Here is a 19134-nt window from a genome sequence, read left to right on the forward strand (position 1 = left end):
TGTTAAAGAATACTCTGATCAATCTATGAAAAAAATTACACTTTTGTTAAATGCTGCTGACAGAACAATAAACCCCCCCTCCCCTCCTTGACCCCCCCCCAAAAAAAAAAAGTAGCTGCCAAAAGATTTTATTCTTTATCCGCAATGTAGAAATAAACAATTGAATCGTTGAGGTACCCGCTGCTTTTGATTCATACTGCTTTATCCATCGGGCTAGCTCAGTGGTCTAGTGGTAAGACATCTGCTCTAGCAATGCAGTGGTCATGGGTTCGAACCCCACCCAAGTGATACGCCTTTGGAATTTTTTTCACAGACTATGGAAAGTACTCAGTAGTCAGTACTTAATACACGTCAGATTAAGGGTTAAAAATAACCAGATGCAAAAAAACCACATCTATTTGACCAAAGATGTTTTGCCAAATTCTTTGTCTGTGCTCTGACACAAGACTTTGTTTCCATATGTCTTCGTCTGTTGAAAAGCCTTGGGCATTGTTGGGGGTTGAAGCTATTTTAACTTCTCTCATTGTTGTTCACTCGTCTCATGTTGGGATTATCCCTTTGAAGAGCCCGCAAGTGTCTTCATTGCCCGTCTCCATCAAATAGTGACTCTGTAATCCGTCAGCTAGCTAATAAGCTTAACTGGAGGTCAAATGTATCATTTAGGTTTGATTTCTGTTGGGTTGAGTAATCTTTGTTGTAGGTCACTGTGGAAATCTATATAAACGGTGCATTAGGTGATGACACTGGCCACATGTGAGTATGAGGACGACCGAAATGTGACACTTAAACTGTAGAGAAAACAACAGTAGCAAGTTACACAAGCAGAACAGATCTTCAGGATCATTGGTGTGGATGGTTTCTCGACATTGTCAATATTAGTCATGAAGGGGTAGCGGCTGCATATAGAGAACATCATTATCTTATGTCATTACTATATAAGTAAACTTCACCACTTCACATCTTGTGTAACATAGTCCAAGGATGTTCGATCAACCTGCAAGAAGACACAGTCTCATTTCAAGTCATTCACACAGGTAGTCTTTGAAGACGGTGGGTGATTGATAGTGGATTGTGTGTACTAGGCTTGTAGTAACTTGTATTGGTGCGTCTTCTTACAGTCTTCTTGGGCTATTGATAGTGGATTGTGTGTATACGCTTGTAGTAGTTTGTAGTAGTGCACCTTCTTACGATGCGATTTAACAGATTTTAGCAGCTTTCGGTACTGTCTTGTGAAACTTGATGGAATGGGTACACTTTTTTGCTTTGTTTCTTCCCTATAGCCTTTTGTATGGAATCAATCAGCATGCGATCGCATAAACAATTATTTTTTTTTAAGTAAAAAACCTCAACAGAATAATTTATTTCTGCGGTAGTGTGCTGATTAATTCTCTTGGAAAGGCTTGGAGAAAAAAATCTCCCCCGAGTGCTGCAGGATTCCTAAGATCACAGTTGGTCAAGTTTGTTGAAACATGTTATAAGAGGGCATGCTGCGAATTACTACAATCAGAAACACAATCCACTGTCGATACTTACTGACATATCGAGCCAAGACTCATCTCGAGCCAAGACTCACAATAAGTTCTGTACAACACATGCATTACATCTGTTCTTGTTGTGTTTCTTTGATTGGTGCAGGATCTTAAGGAAGAATGCATGAAACTCCATCGGCGAGTCCGTGAGTTAGAACAGCAGAATCGTAACCTCAAGTTTCTGTTTGAGCGGGAGAGACAGTGCTGTGGACCTGCCGTTACACCTCTACAGGTAAGTCAAGTATACAGTATGATGAGGGTTGAAGCTTTGCATTGTGTTAAAAGTAACAAGTAGTTACAACTAGTTAACTTGCGGCAGGTACAATCATTGCGATGAGTGTTGGCTCTTAAAACGTTGGCTCTGGCGTGGTATGAAGATTTTGAACAGTATACTCTGCCCGTCTTAAGGAGGGAAAAACCGAGCAGTGCTTACTGCTTGAAACACTAAGACCACACCTGCTCTTTTCAGAGCCAAAACTCTTCCGAAGAGAGCTTGTACCAGCAAGATATAGTTACTTATTACAGTATACACAAGTAGGGGCATGGGGGTAGACAGTATGGAGCTGTCTAGGGTCTGCAATAACTCACAAAGTCTCTGTTGTTTAATACTGGTTCAGGTCAATAAAACTGGACTCAAAATAATCAGCGAAATCAGTGATAAACCAATATGGTGGCATGTAAAAGATCACAAGTCGGCATTTTATAAGACTTAATTAATCCCTTCAGGTTATTCCGAAAAGTCTAATAAATGGACTTCATCTCCAGCAATTTTCTTAATATCAGGCTTGAAATTCAATGGAAGTAAAAGACATGCCAGAGGTCATGACCTCTGTTGCCCAGGTCTTGGCCCGGTTGTGCTTTCTAAAGTTCCCCCAGCAAACTTTTAAGATTTTCCAATGAAAGTGCCCTCTGAAAAATGAAAAAGGTCTAACCCTCTCGAAGATGAGATTCCAGGCGTTTAAAATGGAAATGATCTGACAGACGACACATCACCATGAGATGGGGGCGGGTTATTGGTCTTCAAGTCAGCTGCCAATCAAGTCGGATCAGCGATGATGCTTTGGCAAAGAACATTGCATAGGAAAGGATCATAGGAGGGAGAGTTAATTACCGCCAGTGAATACAGCCTTTATTTAAGAAAAATTCCCGAATGTCAGAATTACATTGAGCTGACAGTTCATCAGAGCAATGATGAACCCGTTTCCTTCTCATTGCTAATAATGACCGTCTTCCAATCTTATCTGCTGCACTTCACATGGTTTCACTTCCCCCGCTACGCTGAATGGATCTAATGTTACGGAATTAATAAGTATTCCTGCAACAATGGCGGAATTCTATATCCAGAAATCTGTGGAAGTAACAGTCAGTTTTCATTAGTTGCAAAATGTTGTCTTCCTTTGGCTTCGACGAAGGATTCGTCATGAATCACTAGGAATGTTTGCATCCTCTGTGTTTTTAGATTTTGTTTTTGTTTTTACATTTTAATGAGGATGGGCTTGCAAATATTGAAGTGATGTTTTTCCAGTTTTGTAATTGCAAGTATGTTTATGCAGTCCTGATACTTCACGGAGGCAAAGAAGGCATTGCCTCCATGCCCCCTGGTCGTTGCCCTGGTGCCCTTGAAATGCTCCAGTAGAAATTTACAAATTCCTCATAGGATGCCCTTGACCAGTGGAGAAAATGCCTTGGTGCCCTTGCTTCTTCAAAAAATGAAGCATACAGACCTGTTCATATTTACTTTCTCATTTTTCCCAAAATGCTTTCTGTCCGTGTGAGAATCGCCTTGCAGTGACCGCCTTTGTTCTTCAGATAGTTTGACGTCCTTCCATGATTGAGAGTAGGGGTTCTGGCTTATGAAGTTTGGAGAGGACTTGTTGTCATCATGTCACCCACCTTAAGATGGCTTTTCGCTATTAACTTAAAGCTTCTCCATGTTGGATCATGAAATCCTTCTGTAAGCCTCACTTTTTGGCGGGTGAACAGACCAAGGATTGCGCCCCTAATGAAGATTGACGTGACGGCGTTAGTGTGGCGCGACGTTGTTATCAACAATGACCAAGTTATGACTTGCTGTTTTGTTCTAGAAGCTCTCCAAGCATGACATTACAAATTTTGTAAAGGCGGGTACAATGGACCTTAAATGTTTAATTCATATTTGAATCATCCCCAGCACATTGGTTTACCATGTTAAGCAAACAAAATCATGCATTTTTAACAATGGACAACAAATTGTGTAGTCAAAAGTATTTTGGATATGTTCATTTTAATCAAACTTGATAATTTTTCTCTAAACATGATTAACAAGTGTCGTTTTGATGTGTTTGCAAAATTGTAAGGATGTATTGCCAAAAGTGTCAAGGGGTATGACTAGTCCTACAAAGCAATGCTAAGAGATAGGACTGGTCCTTAGTTAGGACCAGTAACTCATCCTAACTTAGGTCTGGTCCTATCTCTTAGCATTGCCTTGGACTAGTCCTAAGTTAGGACTACCTTTGTGAAATCCACCCCAGTGCCTTTAGTTAAAATTTAAGTCTCCCTTTTTTCTTAAAATCACATGAAACACATTCCTGAAGATGAGGCAGAAATCTTGCTCAAGTCAGTTGCAAACTTTAAAAATACAAAAGCAGGCTTTCACATTAAAACTCATCCCTTTGTTTGTTGGCCTAATTATATTTCATGAATCAGATGTGGACCTTTCTGTATGTTGAATCCAGCACATTATCTACATGTACCTCTTATTCTCTGTCCATGCCCAGGGACTTTGGATAGGACGTTAACAAAAAACAATTAATCAAAAGCACACTTGACTCTTACCCTAATTGTCCCAAACCCTCCAAAACCCTCCTCAGGAAATTGTCTGACACCGCAGGGTGCCAACAACAAATGCTTATCATTGGAACAGGCTCACCAATCTTTTATCCTAGTACTGTGGAGTAGGTTTGGGAGGGAGAAAAGAGACACAGACAGCACTGGACAGGTTTGGTAATTGACAAAGACCAATATTTTCTCTTGGTGTATCCCAACTTCAGCATAAAATAACAAGCCTGTGAAAGTTTGGGCTCATTTGGTCATCAAAGTTATTATGCTTTCAGATGCCTAATAAAAGGCTTCAGGTCTGAAGTCTTTTATTATTTGAGTGAGAAATTACCTCTTTCTCAAAAACTACGTCACGTCAAAGGGAGCCATTACTCACAATGGTCTATACTATCAACGACTCTCCATTGCTCGTTACAAAGTAAGTTTTATGCCAAACATTTCTGTGAGTAATTACCAATAGTGTCCACAGTGCCCTCAATCAGAGACACAGGGTGGTTTTTGAGTTGAAGTAAGGCTTCTCACCATGTGTGTTATTGAGCAGAAGTTATGTCACAAGAGTGTGTGGTGCTAGATATGACGACATAGTAATGGAACTAGCGGTGAAGGACTAAAACGCTGTTCTCTGTATCCTGTCTGAGGTCCTAACAACCCCCCCCCCCTTCCATGATTTTATCCAGACAATGTTTTTCCACCATGTTACACCCATCGTACCCTTCCCATCCTTTCCTCATTAAGATAGCAACCTTGTGAGGATCATAGCTTCTTGGTTATTGTTCCTTGTGGCATTGAGTCATTCGGTAACACGCCCTCTTCACCCTCTTCATGGTGTCTTAATTCTGCTGCTTCTTCAAAGTCGCATCCTTAAATTCACTGGACACATTTGGTAATTGTCAAAGACCAGTATTCTCACTTGGTGTATTCCAACATATGCATAAAATAACACACCTGTGAACATTTTGGTTCATTTGGTCATCAAAGTGCCAAGAAAAATAATGACAGAAAAAACACTGTTGTTGTACAATTTGTGTGCTTTCAGATGCCGGAGAATACAAAATTTTTGTGAGAAATTACCTCTTTCTAAAAGATTATGTCTCCACAATGTTTTTATACAGCTCTCCATTGCTCACCAAGTAAGTCTTTATGCCAATATATTTTGAGTAAATACCAAACGTGTACCAAACTTTATTGGCAAAAGCAACAGAGGTCATACAAATTTCCCCAGTACAACTGTGGACAAATTTCCCTTCCTGCTATAAACAGGACTACCATTACCAACTGGTTTTAAATGAGAAATGATTGCTATGTCGGGACGGGACTACTGCTTTTCAACAATCTGATTAACTGCGATGCCATGGCTACAACAAACAAATCAATTATTTGCTTGCATGCACTAAATGTGTCGCTCGTGACTTTGTTACACAACACAATCAGTGACAATCCTTCAAGACAACACCATTATTTAAACAATTAAACGGTCTTTCGTCTGGAATTCCAGTCACACACACACACACACACACTGTGATACACTGAGAAACCAGCAAAAAAAAACACGAAAAAAAAACCCTGCCAAATGAGTAAACATACAAAATAAAAAACAACCAACAAACAAGTAAAAACAACAACTCAAAAATTGGCGTGGGTTCAACAGATGATTTCATCCTGGCTGTATCCCAGCTGTACTCCCCTGCCCCCAGCATAACATGAAACATTTTCCAGTGTTTAATATCATGCCTGAATGGTGACCTGTCATCATAGCACACGCCTCCGGCTTCTCACGAGCAATTTTCCCCCTGCGCCAACTTGTTTTCTTAAATTTCCCCAAGTAATCTGATGTTGAAATGTCATCGCAGATACTTTAGAAGCCTGGGGTTGGTCAGAAGACTGTAACTGCAAACCCCATTGACTCCCCTTAGCCTTCCCTGATTGCCTCTTTCATCTTCCTGTAGTGAAGAAGAAGAAGAAGAAGAAGAAGAAGAAAGAAAAAAAAAAAGCTCCTTAATTTGCTATTTACAGGTCTGCTCTCTCTGTGTATCATCAAAAGCTATGATCTCATATCTCAGATAATTTAAGAGTTCCAAAGCTCCTGGCGTCACACGTACACATCCTGACACCCCTTCAAGTACTTCTGCCTTCTTTATAAACCACCATGATGACTACTCGATGTCACTACGAGCTAGAACCATTCATTGCCTGATCACCTTCTAATGTCAACCCCCCCCCCCATGCTTCCCTGTGATGACGTCCAAGCAAGGAGCTCCATGGGCCAAGTAATGGGGAAGCCGATGATGAACTACGAATCGTATAGTTACACCTTTTTAATCCTTCTTTTTATTCTCACCGAGTAAAATCCACCCAAAATCGGTCAAAAAACCTACGTCACTACAAGCTATAGCCATACATTGCCTTATTACCTTCTATCAGTCTCTCCCCCCCCCCCCCTCTGTGGTGACATCCAAGTAGGGGGAGGGGACTTGGTGATGAGCTACAACTCAAATAGTTTTTAATCCTTTTTCTTTTTTCTCCCTGTGTAAAATCCTCCCGTCCTATTGCCCTTAATAACAGGCTCGATGACTGCATTTTTCCGTTATCGCTGTGTGTAAATTGGCATCCCTTATCCAGATTGGCAGTTTCCCCAACTGAGCTTCCATATTGAATTTACGCTTTATTTACACAACCAGACTGTTTAAGGATTTGTTAAACATGTCTGGCACGCTATGAACTAGTGTTAAAGTGCAGATGTTTATCAGGAGGCTTTCATCTTGTAGTCGAGTCCTACTTCAGTAACTGTGCACTGCATCACAAAAAGTACAGGATTGTTGGTTATTCCCCTCAAAATTGTTTAGTTTCTCAAGTTCACCACTTACTATCCTCCTGAGAAATGTGTATGTTTAAAACAAATGTAGTGGTGGCAATAGCATTTGAACACTTTTATTAAATTGTTGTGGTGCTTGCTGCTAAAACATATTGTAGGATTCAAACTGCCTCTACTCACGGGGCTAGCGCAGTGGTCTAGTGGTAAGACATCTGCTCTAGCAGCGGAAAGTTGTGGGTTCGAATCCCACCTGAGTGACTTGCCTGTGATTTTTATTTTCACTTAACTCAAGAAAGTACTGATTATACTAAAGCTTTGTTTGATGAAGTGGTACTGCTAACAACACTCACAGCTGATGTTTGTGATAATCATTTCTTGACACATTTCTCCCCTTTTTATCTTTTAAAGAATATCAGTAAAACATTTTGTTTGCAAATAATACAGTGCATCATCGATTGAGGAAGTTCTTTATTAGTGAAAATCTCCCTCTACAAATTCTCCTAAATTCAATTTTTTTTTTTATTATATTTGTTTTCTTCTCTTGACAGAGTTGCTTCCAACACCCGTTTGCTAATTTGTCATCGCCCGGTCTGAACAACCCTACCCTCTCATCGTCGAGCCAATCGCAGGGCTTAGCCCCACCAGCCGGCAGCAGCTCCAGTCCCATGCTGATCAGACCCAGCAACCGGATCCCTGACACTAGGGGTCGACCGGAACAACTTGGCAACGGCGTCGGGGGCAGCGGCGAGGGACTACTACCGACTGACTCATCACATCCTGGTTGTGAGCCGTCCCAGGGTAGTCCAGGACATGGCGCCAATGTAAGTCTAACCAGGGAGAGGGGTAGAGAGAGAGAGAGAGAGGGGGGAGAGGTGGTGACAACTTTATTACAGAAATTGCCTGAATTATGTTGAAGCTGACTTTCGGGAGAGCGTTTATGAATCTTCGGAGAAGTAGAGCAGTGGGGTAAAGAGGGAAGGGTTTGCGAGAACTTTGATCGAACCAGGGAGAAGGAAAGAGGGAGAGGATGGGTTGACAGAAAAGGGGAAAGGTGGTAACAACTTTATTACAGAAATTGCCTGAATTATGTTGAATCTGACTTTCGGGAGAGTTTTTATGAATCCTGAGCAAAGGAGAGCGGCTTTGAGGTTAACAAAGTTTGTACCACCGAATTGCCTGAATAGCGTAGTTTAAAGTTGGTTTCAGTTATCAATGGGAAGTTATATTTTGCTATAAAAACAACAACTTTTGTTTATACACTTTTACAATAAATGATAAAAAAGGCTTTTATAAGCCTTAAATGCCAAAATAGGCTCAAATAAATAAATAAATAAATAAACAAGTTGTTGAAAAGACAGGATGACTGACTTGAATTGGAAACTATTCTTGCTTGTTCTTGTTTGAGATACCAAGTATGCATTCAAATTGTGTTCAAGTAATTTAAAGGACCACTTACTGTGTGTCAATCACAATGTTTTCAAGGTTTATTTTTTCCCCAAAGTGATAAATTTTATACAGGCAATATCACATGTATGTACCACACAACATTTTAGGGATATAAGATACTCAGTTAGCTTTCTTTTGTCTACTTTCAGCCTTTCCTGTATCATCCCTGTGGTTCTATGCAGCTGAGATCACCCCAGACTCACTTCCCAACCATACCCCATCCAGATCATATCAACATCTCCCAAACAGCAGATCCGAACTATCATGTTAACACCAGCGGAGGTCACCCTGTAGACGCTTTCGGCTCGTACGCCTTACCTACAATGCAAGACGGTAGCCTGGACATGCTGTCGCCACAGAGGGAGCAGATGATGTTTGCGCATAATTGTCAAGCATACGCAGAGTACAGACATGGCAGGCTGTCGGAGAGCAATGGACACGCCCATCAGAGTAGCATGATCAGCTTTAATGTCGCTGAGAATGATGTGAGCGATGGCGCCGGGGAAATGATGGGGCTGGAAGATCTGGAATGGGAGCACACCATGTTGTCGCCAGCTTCACAGAGACACCTCTCGGAGATGGGGAAATCGGGCCGGCATCTATCGAACGGCGTAGTCACCAGCCCGGCTAAGGCTTTAGCTTTTAGGAACTGCTACGGTAGCGCAGTCGCAGATAGAAAGCTTGGAGGTGGCCTCGTATGTCGAGAGGCAGGAAGGAACGGTTTTAGTTTGGGAGAGCAGTACACAAAGCCCTTCGTCCACGCGCCTTTCCACTACGCGCAGAGCCTTCTCCAAGAGCTCAAGGACATCAGCAGCAGCGTCAAGAGTTTTGAAAGCCTGACATTAGAGCCGAAAGCTGGCGTGCAGCAGAAACGAAAGGCGAGCCTTGAGGGTCACTCCCCGCAGTCGAGACAGAAGGTTGTTAGGTGCCAGCCGGGTCGACCGCCGGATCACATTATCGCAGTATCGTCTTCCGATCAAGTGACCTCCTATGATGCCGGTCCATCTCTCGCCAGAACAAGTGGCGAGAGCAGCGGTTCAATGACAAGTTCAGAAAGCATAGAGACAATGTTGGAGAGGCAGGCCTCCATAACACCCTTTCCAGATTCTCGAATGGAGAATGGCAACCGGGGGAAGCATCAATACTCAGAGCAGCAGAAACTTCCGTCCAGGGATGTGGACAGTCAGAGAGTTCACTACCAAAACAGTCAGGCTGACCTCTCCACGGACAGCACACCTAGTCAGTATTTCAAGGCCCAGAATAACTGCAGTTCACAAGAGAAACCCCATCATATTCCAGAAAGCCAATTAAACCACAGCCATAGTAGCGTATTAAATGCAGGGAAATCACCACAGTCGCCCAGAATTGATAGAAACGCAGGAATCTATCGATCTCTCCAAAATAGAGACTTCACAGTGCAACAGAAAACCAACACCGGTAGGAACTTACATGACACTTCCCAGCAGACTCTCGTTGTGCAGAGAAACACTACGATGTGTAACTCATCTCAAACACTTGACACACTTGTACCTGGCAGAGATGAAGGTAGTGACAATTTCGTCGCGAACCAATCTCCGACAATGCAAACAAATGTAATGCAACCGACAAATGATACTGATTCCACCAAGTTTGCCCAGATAGTCACTCAATTGCCTCCTCAGAGCCTGGCCATTCATCGGAACAAACCTTTTCAGAATAACGCTGTAAATCCTCCGCAGTCAAGAGGGGTTGCTAAAAATGTAGCTATGCCCAAACAGTCATGTCCTTTAAGCTCGGCCAGAAACAATAACACACAAGCAAACAATTTGTTGAACAGTCATGGGCCTAACCTGCAAAGAGCTGACCATTCAGCCAGAACGGCTAGCTCTCCAAGTAGACATCGAAATGTGTCTTTCCCCAAACCTCACAGACATCTCTCTGAACCAAACAGCAGTAGCTCCTTAAAGAGAGATACAGCTCATTTTGCAGCTAATCCCTCGGCTTCTCCCAGTAGTATTTTACCGCCAAAAACCTTATCGGGAGAGTTGTCGAGTCAGGCAATCAATAGACATAGACAAACTTCATCTGCACCGACAAGCCCCTCCAATGATCGCCTTGCTGCCCGAGTTCATCAGAGAAATGTTGCTCGCAAAATGTCCCCTCGTGTTTGTCGACCCGATGCGATTAATAAAAAGCAGAATGAGAACAAAACGGAAGGCACTGGCAATAGTAGAACAGCTCATGGCCAACCCGTTAGAAATTCAGATGCTGAAAAGCAGTGTTCAGGTCCAGATTTAAACAATGTCAGTCATAATGCCAACAAGGCTCCCATACCCAGAGACAATATGGCGATTAGACCTGTTGATTTAATCATTCCATCGAAGGAGACCAAACTAGAGAAGTTATCGTCAACTGATAGGCTCGCATCCAAGGTTGAGCACAAAAAAGTAACGCGGACACATCATTCACCTGAAATCACTGACAAACAAGTCGCAAAGGCTTCAGAGGAGACAAGGACGGCTCCAAAAGAAAAGTCTGCCTCACAAAAACTTAAAATCTTGGATCAGTTGATCCATAGCAGTGCCTCAAGCAATCAGGAAGAAAACATCCTGCCTTTAAACGATATGAAATGTAAGCAAGGGAGTGCTGAGAGAATTGAGACTTTGATTGCGATGTTTTCATCGAACCAGGAGAGGAGCTCTCAGGATGTGAAAGTTGCTCCCAAGGTTCCACTGGTAGATTTGTTCAATGAGGGTAATAAGCAATCGAGTGTGGAAGAGACTGAAGTACAGAAAGACAATTCGGTGCTGGACGAGTCTCAAGATGAGACGAAGGAGACTGGGAAGAAATCCCAAGACAATCGCGTTGGATCTTTCATGAGAGCTACCCTTCCTCCGGTAGTCTCTGCAGCCACTCGCAAATCCTTTGAGGACTCCAGCATCAAACCTCCTATAACAAACATTGACGAGTTACCAGTTCGTGGATACAGCGGGTTAGACACCGCAGATTCGGCTGTCTCACGCAGAGCCAAACTCCAAGAGCCGAAGGAGGATAAGGAGCTACTCAAAGAGCAAGAAGCATCTGTGGAGGAGCAATGCATCCAGTCTGCAAGCATGGGCGACCCAACATCAACCCAATGTCAGCTTAGAAATACCTCTCCTCAAACTGCCGAGGAAGCTTACAATGAAGTAGGTACCACCAAATCAAAGTCGGGGGAAAGGCTAACTGCTGACGACTCTGACATCAAAAGTGCCCGCAGACAAAGCCCTCTTCACATCGGAACTCTTGATTCCTCTCCCAGGCAACTGGGTAGGAACCAACCAGCTTCTGCGGCAGGTATCTTGGATGGCCATAAGAGAGTTATGAGTGACACAACCTGCAAGAAGAGTCAGTCTTATGAGTCTTTACAGTCTAACCAGTCAGAGGGATCAGTAGACTGGGGAAGTCCGATCAGGATGACGACAAAGAAGCCTGCAACTCCACTGGTAAGTTGAAGGTCAATCAGGGCCATATTTCATAAAACTGCTTATAAGCAAAAAATATTGCTTAACATTTTTCTGCTTAGCTGAAATGAGTAGGAACCAGCCACATATTGTACTTGTATGACAAGGTAGTTTGGCTGGTAACCTTGTGCTGGTAAGCGTCTTTTTGTTATGCCTGGCTACTTTTTTTGCTGAAGCAGCTCTATGAAATCGGGTCCAGATGTTAATCATAATTGCATGAAGAAGTTTATTTTGCTGACTCCCAAAATGGCACTGACCAAGATTGATTGTGGCGATGATGTCAGATGAGTTGGGTCAAAGGACTGGTAGAAATGTGATTCTATCTCTTTACAGACAATGCTAACACAAAACAAGTAATCCTTGATTTAGGATAAATTTATTTTTGCTTCATGTTTTAGCAAAAATTGATTATCAGTGATAACAAGTTTTTTCTCAGCCAATTTGAAATAAAAACTCACTTCATTTTGTTTCTTTTTACAAATGAGGGGTTTTACTACCATTTTATCTGAAACTAAAACTTCTGTGACTGTCATCTCTCCATTGGGTTCTTGGCTAGTACAGTCATTAAGTTTGCTTTTCTGAGAGTCCTTTGCTCTACAAGTAAAATTAATGAGGATAATAAAATGAAATTTTGGTTGGAACAATCACGTACCCGCCGCTAAACCAGACTCATTTTCTAACGCTCAACCAATGACCACAACTCAATAATGTTTCAACAGTGTTTTGGTCAGGTACCAAAATGTGCTGCAGTTTTGTCAGACTTTTCAAGAATAGCTTCATTGATATTGCTGCACAGATTCTCTGTGATTTTAATTTCGTTACCCTGTTCATTATTTCAGAGTGACATTCTCTGGAGTGGCTCCGACAGTGACGATGAGGAGGAGGCGAATGTAAACTTTGTTGAGATGTGGAAATCCAGAAGCTCCTCCCCGATGAAGCTGCCGGACTGGAACCCAAGAAAGAGTGTCGAGGACTACAAGAAGAAGGTTGGTGCAATATTTGAATTGTTCACATTGATGATGCTGACTGGTGTTGAAAAGTAATGTCCATGTAGCACACTCGAGTTTGTAATGGTTAGTTTTCTAGTAGGCCTAATTAGTGTATTTGTTTTAGCTCGCCAATTGAACTTTTTAAAGCTCTTCATGTGGAGCCGTTTTGTCTTCACTCAAATCAACAGATTTAAAGTGGAAAAATCAGCCAGTGTTCACAATGACTGTTGCATACATGGAACAAGACTAAAGTGGTTGCAGTTTGACTGGATCCTATAGGCCACTGTTGATTTAAACAAATTGCGCTAGTTGGCATGTTCGGTCGAATGTTAGCAAAACATCCAATCGTGTTAACAGATGTCCAACAAATTCAACACTATTTTTTGAATAGTCGTGTGACATTATTACAAACTGTGGCCATCTGTTTTTGTTTGCATTCATGGCTTTCCATAGTTTTCCAGCTCGGTTAGCAAAAAACTGTGACTTTGCGATAGAATTGTCTATTAATTCTTGCCTGTTTTAATTTCCTAGATGCGGGATTCATTGACGAGTAGTACGCCAAGATCTTTAGAACGGCCAGACAGCTTGACCTCATCAACATCCAGTGAGCAGTGGATTCTAAACTACCCCTTCGACAAGGTCACCCCTCCTCAGACCCTGAACAGACCCACGAAGACATCAAGCTTAAAAGAATCATCCACCAAAAAAACAATCAATGAAATGGAACGAGTCAAAGACTTAAAGGTAGCAGAAGCTAAAACTGGGGCATGTGTTACAAAGTCTTCCCCTCCAGTGAGGATGAATGGCTCGATGAAAAGAGAAACAGCTGACGGGGTGAAAAAAGACTGCGTGAAGAAAAATGGGGAACGGGTCCGGTCATCCGGCAGTGAAAACAGTAGCTTAGGGGAAAACTCATTAATGGCTGATTTTGTATCGAGCATCCTGACGGAGATCTCGAGTGATGAATTTGGCAAGAGCTGTAACAGTCTTGACTCTGGCTTAAAGGGTAAGAACAAGGCAATGAAAAGTGGGAAGGGGGAGAAGAAAATCAGCCCTGGCACAAGGTCAAAGTGGAATTCGCTTCCCTCAAACCATTCACGTTCTCTGGCTCTTCCAGTGTCGGCCAACTCTAAAAATCCACAAACTTCCAAAGACAAGGTTTCCAAAACTCGTTCGGCCGAGGCAAAGGCAACAAAAACAAAATCCAAGGAGCAGAAACGCAAAGATTCCCTGTCCGGCATTCCAAAAGCCATCACCGAAAAGAATTTCAAATTTTACCGCGGGCAGTCGTCTAGGGGGAAATCCGTTGAGCAAGAAGGTAAAGAGAACTCAAGTAGTATTGTTGAGCTGGTCAAGAAGAGGGAGCCCAAAGGAAGAAGTCGCATCCCCAAGCTTATCAGGAACAGTTTCAAGAGTCAGAAATCCAGTCATTCCGATAACTCCATCAAGAAGAAATCCTCTAAGGGGTTTAGTAAAAAATCCACCTCACAAGATGATCACAAGATCCAGATGACTTGTAATGTGCCTAGTGACCCGAGTCGAAGATGGAACAGTTTGACCAGGTGTGATAGCGATACCAAGGAACGTAAGAACACGAGTGCAGCTGCTGGAAGTTTACAGAAGCCTTCAAACTTTGGGAGTGAAGACATGCCCTTCATGGATGAAACCGGTACGGGTAGTCCATCGGATAAACAAGTTGTGGGCAAATGCAATTTGTGCTCCGAGGGAGTGTTGTGTAGTGCCTGCTCTCAAAACTCTCAGAAAGCTACGAAAAGTAGTAAAGAATCCCTCAAAGCTGGTGATCGTGTCCAAGTAAGCGTTTGGGAGAAGACGAAGGGTGATCATCATGTGAGGAGGGGCTGGAAACCAACGTCCGATGCTGCCAACCAGAGATTGATCCACGACATAGAACGGGGTCACCTCGTCGGCGACTTCGACCCCGAGATGAATCCCAAGAAGTGGACACAGCAGCTGAACAGCAACAACAAAGGCAGCATGGAGATGGGCCTGCACGCTAAGGAACGTTTGGAGGGGAAGGTGAAAGGAAGCGAGGGTGGGTCCAAGGAGTTCAAAGTACCGTTGGTCAATGAGGACATGATGGAGGATTTTGATGCTGAGGAACTTTGCGATGAAGGGTCGGAGAGTGCTAGGGAGAACTCTGCTCAGCTTACAGAAAAGGTGAGTTCCTAAAAAATGTTGACTATAAGCTCGGAAACCTGCCTCTCTGTCTCAATTTATTTTTATTTATTTTTCGGTAGAGATTGCTCAGTGTCGATCTTTTGACCCAAATCCTTGTATTCGTGTAATTGGTGTCCTCATCTATACTACTCGCCATAGATTGTATATATATTTGTTTGTAATCTATTTTTCATCAAGACCTTACGATAACCCAATTATCTGCAGAATTGCAATTTTATTCCGAGTGAAAACTCTCACACGCTTTTTGGTTTGGCTTTAAGTCTTGATGACAGCATTTTCTCAAAATGGTTCTAGAGCCAGGGGGGGGGGGGGCTGTTATGGCAACCCTGACAATAGCAAGTTTCTGATGTAAAATTGACTGACCTACTCGATTTCCAAGAAGAGGTTGATTCCTAGAAACAGTTTCCCCATCTCTTAGCTCTGCTGATTCACTTCATATTGTTAAGAAGCACCTGAAAGCACACCTGCTCCCATGATGATTGTGTTGGTTGTATACGAGTTTCTGAATTTAATTTTCAATTTTGTATCATTGATACCTTGTTTCTTTTGCTGTTAATCATCACAAACTGCTGTGATCTTAATTAAATTGCGGTATATAAAACATTTGTGTATGTACATGTATGTATGAGAGAGGTACAACTGTAAACAAATTAGTGTTGTCAAATTATTCTGCCTTTATTATAATTTTCAAGTAATGAAAATTCGTCTACAGAGTTAACTTTTGATGTCATTGGTTCATTGTACAGTCTTTTGTTTTCACTTTTTGTTAGTTTGTGGCTTCTAACTCAAGGTTATTACAGCTACATGTTCGTCACATGCTCAACCAATGACTCCGACCTAAATGTGTTTCCATAGTGTCTGGTCTGGTCGCCAAAATATGCTGCAGCCTTTCAGACTTTTGTTTTCACAATTTCTAATTTGCTTGTTTTTTTTTTTCAGGAGAGGGCTAATCTCCTGGACTCGCTGTTTGAGAGTGAGACCGACGAAGATGACGAAGGAGGAGAGAGTCTCGATACATCATCTGACAGTCACCCTGATGAAAAACAGTTCCTTAAACTTCTTGGTGGGCCCGGTGGTGATAGAGGTAAGACAGAGGAACCTTTTACTCTGTGATTTCCGTTTGTGTGTGGAGCGCCAGATCTGTTTAAAATAGATGATGTAATTTACCTTTGGAAGATTTTGTTTAGAGACCTTCCCTGTAAGGTATGCATGACTACCCAAAGTAAGACTAAAGCCCCGTGCATACTTCCTGCCAATGTGAATGCGATACAAATTTTGACGTCACAAGTTCGCAACGGTTGAACTGTGCTCAACTCCTGCGAAACATTCGCTGTGAAAACAGAGCTGTGACGTCAAAAGTTACTTTGCATTCGCAGGAAGTATGAACCAGGCTTGAGACAGCTCCTAAGCATATCTCAAGAGTGGTTTTGTAACAAATGTTGTTTCCTTCGTTTACAGTGTCCGGGTGGAAGCGTCAGGTAGTACGCCCTCAGGCCATGTACTGTCATGTCTCCATTCTGCAGCTGGACTTGCAAGCCTTGTACATGCGCTTCGGTGAGAAGGAAAAAGAAGCTCTGTCCAGCTTCGGGTTTCTCAGAAGGGAAGAGTTGGAGCTGGAGGACCTTGGCACGCCTCTTAGTGAACAAATGAACGTAAGTTGTATTTGAAGCTTTGCTTGGTGTGGAAAATAAGATAAGAGTTAACTGGAAATATTAAACCTGCAGGTACAGCCATGTGTAAAAATCTCTTTCGGAGGAGATGGTTCTGAATAGGCCAATGTGGTTTTGACGTTTCAAGCAGTATACTCTGCCCATCTGCTGCATCACCACCGGCATTCCAGCTTTCTCCTGAAGATGAGCAGAGTAAACTGCTCAAAACGATGAGGTCACACAAGCTCTTTTCAGAGCGAAAACTCCTCCAAAAGAGTTTTGCACATGGTTGTACTATTTATAGTTAATTCTTATCTTAAATGAATGTTAGTTGCTCTCTCTATTTTTTTAAATTTTTTTTAATGCAAGTCGCCTGACACACAAGGCCTGAATGAAGGCCACTTCAAGGTGTGGCTACAATTATTTTTCCAGAGGCCATTGCCACCTGCTCCTAGGGCTGAAACAGGGTTACCCCTTTCACATTCCATACATGTATGTATATGAATAGAGATTCCAATGAAACTTTGCTGGACAGAACTTCTGTTTCTGATTTGAATTGTTTTTGGTTGAAATCATTGCATTTATAAACTGTGTGCTCAATATAATATTGTTAATATTGTCGTTACTGTCGCTGTCATTTCATTGTGTGCATAACCTATGTGGCAGTATTGTCAATACTTTGTCATTGCTATTTTCCTTGTTGTCATTGCATTTATAAACTGTGGTTCATTATTGTTAGTACTTTGTCACCGTCTTTTTCCTTTAAGTAATTGCATTTATAAACTATGTGGCAGTTATTGTCAATACATCATAGACAATGCCCACGTAGTCATTGCATTTATAAACTGTGCGGCATTATTGCATTACTTTGTCATTGTAATTGCTCTTCTGGTGATTGCATTTATAAACTATGTGGCAGTATTGTCCACACCTTGCCGTTATTGCTATTGTCATTGCATTGATAGAATGTATGCCTAAATTGCCATTTCCATATTTGCCAATGTTCTTATTTTGTCGTTGCCATTACTGTCATTGCATTAATGATCTGTATTCTATTCCATTATTGTCACTGTTATTTATTATCAGTGCATTGATTAAAGTTGTACGCCAGTATTTGATTGCAATTGCCAGTGTTGTCATAATATTAGGAATCCGTACCCAGCTAGTGTCATTTTATTTATAACATTGATAAATATATGCCTGTTTTACCATTGACGTCAGTGTCACTATCCGTATTCCAGTTATAACAATTGTCATTAAGTTTATCACACTGATAAAGTGTTTATAGTTATGTGGGATATTATTACAAAGTTAACGAGTTTAATTATTTATTAATCTTTTTTTTTTTAGTTAGTAGTTTGAAATCCCTCACCCTCTTAGGTTATTACGAACTTAGATGTTATTTTATGGTTAGAAAGTAAAAGCTAGTTTACTTTTCAATTTATGTTATACTCACTCTTGTAAAATTGTTTCTTTACAGAATAATGCAAATGACTTACAGTTCTCCTTGGCCGAAGCTGTAGATGCTCGAGCCAATATCTGTCGTTCTTCAGACCAACGTGGTCCAGCCTTTAACCAAGCGTTTGATGAGAGTCTGTCGGCCAGTGATGATGTTTCCTGCTACAGCCAGTCCTCATCTACCCCTAGTCTGTCTCTACATGATTGAGGGATGGTTTTATTACTTCAAGATCCAACAAGAAACAGCTCAACTCTCTTGATAGACGATTCCTCCCCTACTTGGAACAAAATGATTCACTTCAAACCTTGATCCTACATTTCCAGTGAAGAAAGGGCTTTTAAAATGACTTTCGAAGTTTACTTCAAGATAAACAAATTAATTTGTCACAAACATAAGTTGAAATCTAGAAGTCGGTCATGTTTCGTTGATTTGATTAATCAAGGTTTCCTGACCAGAGCCCATTTCACAGAGCTGCTTATAAACAGAAAATATTGCTTAACAATTATTAAGCAGAACTGAGCATGACACCAGTCACAAATTTTACATGTGACATGGAGTTTAACTGGTAACCTTATTTTGGTAAGCATAATTTTGTTGTGCTTAGCTGCCTTTTTTCAGCTCTATGAAATTTGGCCAAGATGACACAATAACCTACCTTTGGGTTAAAAAACAGCAGCATTAAAAAAAACCAGAGTTTTCCGTGAGCTGCTTTCAATGTGCAATGACAATTACGCTAATCGGCCAAAAATGTT

General features: G+C 41.7%; 1 protein-coding gene across 4 annotated transcripts in view; it reads left to right on the forward strand.

Moving 5' to 3' along the window:
- Window positions 1–18704, forward strand: part of LOC117291297 — a 70679-nt gene extending 51975 nt beyond the window's left edge. For all 4 annotated transcript variants that reach the window (XM_033772932.1, XM_033772931.1, XM_033772934.1 and 1 more), the window contains 8 exons: window positions 1636–1761; window positions 7707–7979; window positions 8754–12068; window positions 12926–13072; window positions 13607–15253; window positions 16214–16358; window positions 16733–16926; window positions 18404–18704. In XM_033772932.1, coding sequence (XP_033628823.1) covers window positions 1636–1761; window positions 7707–7979; window positions 8754–12068; window positions 12926–13072; window positions 13607–15253; window positions 16214–16358; window positions 16733–16926; window positions 18404–18589 — 6033 coding nt within the window. In that variant the 3' untranslated portion in view covers window positions 18590–18704. The remainder of the gene's footprint in view (window positions 1–1635; window positions 1762–7706; window positions 7980–8753; window positions 12069–12925; window positions 13073–13606; window positions 15254–16213; window positions 16359–16732; window positions 16927–18403) is intronic.
- Window positions 18705–19134: the final 430 nt, after the last annotated feature.

The sequence above is a fragment of the Asterias rubens genome, chromosome 6 (genome assembly GCF_902459465.1).
Source record: "Asterias rubens chromosome 6, eAstRub1.3, whole genome shotgun sequence".
NCBI classification, from domain to species: Eukaryota; Metazoa; Echinodermata; class Asteroidea; order Forcipulatida; family Asteriidae; genus Asterias; species Asterias rubens.